Source organism: Orycteropus afer, unplaced genomic scaffold, assembly GCF_000298275.1.
Source record: "Orycteropus afer afer isolate SDZICR_OR568_19922 unplaced genomic scaffold, OryAfe1.0 scaffold00161, whole genome shotgun sequence".
NCBI classification, from domain to species: domain Eukaryota; kingdom Metazoa; phylum Chordata; class Mammalia; order Tubulidentata; family Orycteropodidae; genus Orycteropus; species Orycteropus afer.
In genome coordinates, this window is record NW_006921748.1 from 4,795,833 (window position 1) to 4,802,329 (window position 6,497).

At 40.6% G+C, this 6,497-nt stretch overlaps 1 protein-coding gene across 1 annotated transcript in view; it reads left to right on the top strand.

Moving 5' to 3' along the window:
• The window catches only part of PIK3C3 (phosphatidylinositol 3-kinase catalytic subunit type 3), a 185,243-nt gene that overhangs the window by 64,618 nt on the left and 114,128 nt on the right, over positions 1–6,497 (top strand). The window contains exon 10 of the mRNA XM_042781733.1: positions 2,060–2,245. Coding sequence (XP_042637667.1) covers positions 2,060–2,245 — 186 coding nt within the window. The remainder of the gene's footprint in view (positions 1–2,059; positions 2,246–6,497) is intronic.

Sequence of the window (6,497 nt, forward strand, 5' to 3'; positions counted from 1 at the left end):
TCCCCCCCTTTTTTTTCCCAAATGATTTTGAGTTTTGTTCCACATTGTTCTCCCTCTCTATCAAGGATCTCCTACATAGATCCCCGTCAAAGGAGTTGACAGTGGTAGCCAGGCACCATCTAGTTCTTCTGGTCTCATAGTTGTATAGGCTATAGATCGCAGGGTGTACCAATCACTAGGACTAATTGTTTCCGTGAATTTTTGGTTTTCTCATTCTTCTTTGCTCTGGATGAGGAGAGACCCATGATTGCCTCTAGATGGCTGCTTGCAAGCTTTTAAGATCTCAGTTGCTACTTGCCAAAGTAGGAGGTGGAAGAATGCTTTGTGTAGCATGTTATGCCAATTGAGCTTGATGTCCCTTGCGACTATGGTCCTATGCCCACGGGTTCAACTCCTTGGTCCTTCTGGGTAGCTGGCTGTGACCAAGAAGTGACTACAGCCTTGCTCTTTGTCACCTCTACTATACACCTAGGAATTTAGATCATACAAATAAACTTACAGGACCACTGTCTGCCAACCCTGTACATGGTCTTGGGTACACTTCCTGCTTCATAGATTATACCTACTGGTTCAGCCTGTCCACCCATCTATACACCCCTATACCCATGTTTGCCTTCACTGACAATGTAGTATTGTATGTGCAAAAGGGTTCCTCTTTGTTGTCTGTACCTCCCATGTACTTCTCTATGTCTTTCTCTTCCTCAATGCCACCATGTTGATCACTCACATTTGGTACATTGCCTTTCTCTTCACCCAAATCAATACTTATCTCTACCTATCTAACAGTGATACTAACCAGTTTTGCAGTCCAAATGGACATTTCCTTGAGAGTTTGACTAGTTTACTAACAAAGGATCTCAGTAGAGCAGAGCAGGAATTTAAATTTTAAAGTTATTTTTGTTCAGGAGGTAATACACAGAGAGTAATTCACAGAGGAAGGGGAAGAAAGTATCCAGAGCTCATCCAGGAAATTGTTGCCAGTAAGGAGACTTGGTAATAGGCATTTTTATGTATGAAACATGAATGCTACGCCTCAGAGTAGACTATTTAACTGAGTCTTATGGAACCTTCAAGGTGTTGCCTATCTAAAAAGTAAGGCTTCATAAAGAGGCTGCAGACAGCCCTCCAAATCACAGAGTGTTTACTTCTTCTACTGTATTTATCCATTTTTATGCTTATTTCTGTGAGTTTTTTTTTTTTTTTTTTAATGCCTGTATTTTTAAATATTCTCTTTGTTAGAGAGATAGACATGTTCAGTTTAGTCTGAGTTCACATTTGTGAGTATCTAAGAAAGCCAGTGATCATCCACTGGGAATGTGATACCTCTTTCCTATGTCCATCTCTCCATACACTCCTGCCCCCTGATCTGTCTCCCTGTGCATAAACAGCCCATCTTTCTCCCATGATTGTTCTCTCCCAGGAGTTAACAGTGGGGTTAGTTGTGGGGATTTCTACCCTAGTTTGACTTCTGACTCTCTTTCATTGACTGTGTTGGTTGTCACATTGTTGATGATGGAAAATGAAGAGTATCTCCAACACATCTCAGAGTTCATGAGACGTCTTCAACCATTTCCATGTCTTAAGTCCTGTAGTATTTTAAAAAGAACCAAGCCAAAGGAAGAAAAGCAAAACAAATTTAAAAATACATTGTTGTTGTTGTTGTTATGTGCCATCGAGTCAAACCCGACTCATAGCGACCCCTCCTTGGGTTTCCGAGGCAGCATCACTACGGAAGTAGGATTGCCCAACCTTCCTTCCGAGGAGTGGCTGGTGGGTTTGAACCGCCAGCCGTCTGGTAGCAGGCAAGTGTCTTAGCCACTATGCTACCAGAGCTCTGTAAATGGTATGGTCTGGAAAATACCAAGTTATAGAGAATATGTTTTTCCTGTCCTACAGTGTTTCTCTGATCATATGTATAACTTTGTTTAGTGTTTACATAAGGAGTCTATGCTTGAAGCTGGCTCTTCCATCAAATGAAATGCTGCCTCGTCATCCTTGACTTCGCCTACCCAAGGCAATAGACTGTAGTTTTCCATTTTAAAATCTTTTCTGATTGCAGGCTTTGACAAAATTCTTGAAATGTGTTAACTGGGATCTACCTCAGGAAGCCAAACAGGCCTTGGAACTTCTGGGAAAATGGAAGCCGATGGATGTGGAGGATTCCTTGGAGCTGTTGTCCTCCCATTACACCAATACAACAGTGAGGCGTTACGCTGTTGCCCGGTTGCGACAGGCAGATGATGAGGTACACTTTTACTTGTTACTTCTCTAGAGTGGGTACATTTGACACTACAGGCTGATTATCTTACTCTGTCTCTGTGGGTGTGTATGTTGTCTTAGTTATCTAGTGCTGTTAGAACAGAAATGCCACAAGGAGATGCCTTTAACACACACACACAAAATTTTCTCACAGTTTAAGAGGCAAGAAGTCCAAATTCAGGGTGCCAGCTCTAGGGGAAAGATTTCACTCTCTGTTGGCTCTTGAGGAAGGTCCTTGTCTCTTCAGCTTCTGCTTCTTGGTTCCTTGGAGATCTCTGTTTGTCTTGGCATCTGTCTTACCCCATCTCCCCTCTGCTCTCCGGTTTAATATCTTTTCTATCTGAAAAGAGATTGACTCAAGAAACACCTACATTAATCTTGCCTCATTAAAATAGCAAAGACAACCCTTCCCAAATGGGATTATAATCATAGGCATAGGTTAGAATTTATAACACATTTTTTAGGGGACACAATTCAGTTCATAACAAGAGAAACAGACAGACAGAGAGACACATTGACAGATTTTCAGAAGGGAGGAGGATATAGTAGGTGTGTTTTCAGAAGTAAAATTAAAATATACCTCCAAGGACTCGTCTGTGAAATGAAAATTTACTTCCTGATCTCTTACGTGATAGGACAATCTCTCCCAGGACATTTACCTGGCAGCTGAGCTTGTATTGCTCTGTCTAGAAAAAGAAATTCTAATGAAAAATGGTTTAATGCAGCGCCAGCTAGGGAATAATTCAGATCCCCTCTATCAGTCAATACACAACAAGCCACATTTAATTGTAGCCTTGAAAAGCCCTTGGGGCCTTTAAAGCATAGAGATGCATGGTCATCCTCTTCTCCTTAAAACTCTTACTTTAAACTTTCAGCTGACAATTATGTGTATATGTAGATTATCTGAAGGTTGTTTTGAATTCTCTGGAAAGCAAAGACTGCAAACTTTATGCTGGCTGTTTATATACTTGCAAGGCCACCAGCACATGTGAAGTTCACACAAACTGGATTTTGAATCTTAGTAATTCCTAATAAAGTAGACTAAGCAGTGGTTATTTTTTTCTTTATCAATTTAACTTTTTATTGTGATTTGTGTGAATGTTTACACAGCAAATTAATTTTCTATTCAATTAATACACATTTTCTTTCATGAGTTGATTGCAGTCATCACAATGTAACAGCCCTCTTCCCACTTCCTCCATTGTTTCCCTTTTCCATTCATTCTTTTTTCTCATCCTTTCCTGCCTTCTGAAATTCATTTCTGAGCAAAGGCTCCCCTTTTGATCTTGTATGATTGATTGTTCTAAGGAGTGCTGGTGTTATTGTTCACCTTCTAGGCCTGTCAATTGTTTGGCTGAAAGTTGTCCTGTGAGGGCGTGTTCAGTTGTAGGTTTCAAGGGTGACTAAGGGCACTAGCTCAGAGGGGTTCCACCAGTCTCGGTCAGACCAATAAGCCTACTCTTTTTTATGATTGTGAGTTTTGTTCCACAATTTTCTCCTACTCAGTCTAGGACCTTCTATTTGATTTCTTTCTGAGCAGTTGGTAGCCAGGTACCATCTAGTTCTGGTCTCAGTGTTGTGGAGGCTGAGTGTATGTGGTCCATTAGTCCTTTGGACTAATTGTTTCCATTTGTCTTTGATGTTCTTCAAAAATTCATTGCTCCCAACAGGGAGAAACCAATAGTTGCACCTTACGTAACCGCTCACAAGCTACTCAGTGGCAACTCGCCAAAGTAAGATGTGGAATATGTTATGCCAATTCACCTTGATGTCCCTTGAGACTAGGTCTCAAGCCCCCAACTCTTTCCCTCGAGGTGTTTGGTTATGACTAAGAAGTTTTCAAAATATTGCCCCTTGTATGCTGTACTATATCCATGGATATATTTGCAGCACATATAAATACTTACTGCTGTGAAGTTGGATCCGACTCATATCGACCTCTCCTTGGGTTTCCAAGGTGGTATCACTACAGAAATAAATTGCCCAGCCTTCCTTCCTAGGTAGGTGGCTGGTGGCTTGAACTGCCAGCTTTCTGGTTAGCAGTCAGATGCCTTAGGCACTACGCCACCAGAGCTCCTGTAGAAATAGCCTCTGTCATACCTATTTTTATTCATGGTTGTAGTCCCATTGACTTTCTTATCAATTTTTTAAGAGTGAATTTGTTCTTAAATATAGGTTGATAGTTTATACTAGCCAGTAAGGTTTATGGGATATAAGTTATGGGTTAAGTTAATTGAATAACTTATTCTTTCTAAAATTAAGATATGTGTATGTGTATATGTATGTATGTATGTGTGTATGTATATGTATGTGTGTGTGTGTGTGTGTATGTGTATATATATATATATATATATATATATGCATGTTGATCCTGTAGAACAACTATTACCAAAGACATTTTTTAAAAATAGATACATAATTTAAAAAGTAATACTTCTATGTGAATTTCAAGAAGCAAGATGAACAAATTCTAAGGTAAATAATATAGTAAACCCTCATAATATTTTAACTATCTTCAGCAGTTGTCAACTCATATTTAATTTTATTTCACCTCTAATACCACCTTTACCCAGACCCCCTAATGTAACTAGATTATTTTGAAGCAAATCTCAGATATCATATAATTTTATCTGAAAATAACTTTTTTCACTATAAAAAAGCAATTCTTATAATTGTGATTTAGTATATCATCTTCTCTTTTCCCATTGTTTTCACTGTATCACTTGTAAAATGTGTAATCTAATATTAATTAGAATTACATTTTAAAGTTAATTAAAAATTTCACTTTAATCATTAATTCTCTATCCATTTTTGATATAAATCATCATAGGATTAGACAAAAACTTCTAGACTGTTGTTAAGTCAGTCCCTGGATACAAGTCCAGAATTTAACAAAATAAAAGTGTGAACTCACTGTTTTTGATTCTCTGGCCTCCGTTCCCTCAAAGCTTAATGGCTAAGTATTTGTCTGTGGAGCTAGCAGTGTTCATGCAGTTACTGAGGACTATTCCTTGACCATTTCATTATGATGATGACAGTGAGGGACAATTAGTAGTAGTAGTAGTAGAGGGTACTGATAGAAACTCTGTATTCTAAACTTAAATATGCCCAGCTATGGATTGTTAGAGTTAAATGAGATTTTGTGGATACAGCGTAGCCAGTTGCTTGAACAGTTTTTCTTAGAAAGATCAGCACAAGGCCAGTCCCCATGAGGTGGAGGTTAAAGATGTCCTGAATGTCCAAACTACTGTGCCACTCCATCATTTCAGACATTAACTCCTCCTCTTCTTTTTAGTAATCTCCCTCTTGTCTTAGGGTTCTGTATTTTACTGTAACATCTCACAGAACTCACAGACACCCAAGAGATCGTCTCACGTAGTAGTGGTGGAGGCTGGCAGGCTGGCAAGTCCCAGGTCTGTAAGTAGGTCTGGAGGATCCTCCCAATTTTCAGAGTGTGACAAACCTGTCAGCAGATGAGATGACAACTGCTGTCTCAAATCCAGGGGTGAGATAATGATGAGTCAAAATGCAGAATTGGAGTAAGAGGGAGAACGAACCTTCCCAGAAGATCCCTGTATATACCCTCAGGGAATCTAAGGGTGGTGCAAAAAGGGCAAGGAGGCCACATGTTCTGACCTCCTCTAATCCCACAAGAGGAAGACAGGATTACCAGTCATAACCCAAGGCCTATTACTGCAAGGCCAGACATGCTGCCTCCCTCCAGCCCTTTCTCCAACCGTTCCTCCCAAAGCACCCACCACCTCTCTCCTGGGATCTGTAATTCGCTGCAGTGGCCACACAGAACTCACAGATTATGGGGCTTATTAGGGAAGCACCACAGGCTACAATTCAAGTTCAAGAAAAATGCTCAGTCTCTCTCCCAGCCCACCGTCCCTCAGCCAACAGTCTATCACAGTCTCTTTCCCAGCAGTGCTGGTCCCTCAGTGTCTCACTCAACGATGTGTATCTCTTGCGTCTCTTTCCCAGCAACACGTGTCTCAGGAGCCCGTGTCTCTTTCAGCAGCACGTCTTACTCAACCAGCAGTCAGAAAGAGTTCTGCCTCTAGGAGGCCTCCTTTTGAGCCTGGCAGGGTGGTCAAACTAGGCAATCATAGCATCGGAACTCTAAGCATGTGAAAGAGAGTGGGCACCTCCCAGAACATTGTTTTGTGCCACTCCCAACAGAAATATTCCAGGTGGACAACTTCAGCAATCAGGAGCTCCTCAGTTGCTCATAG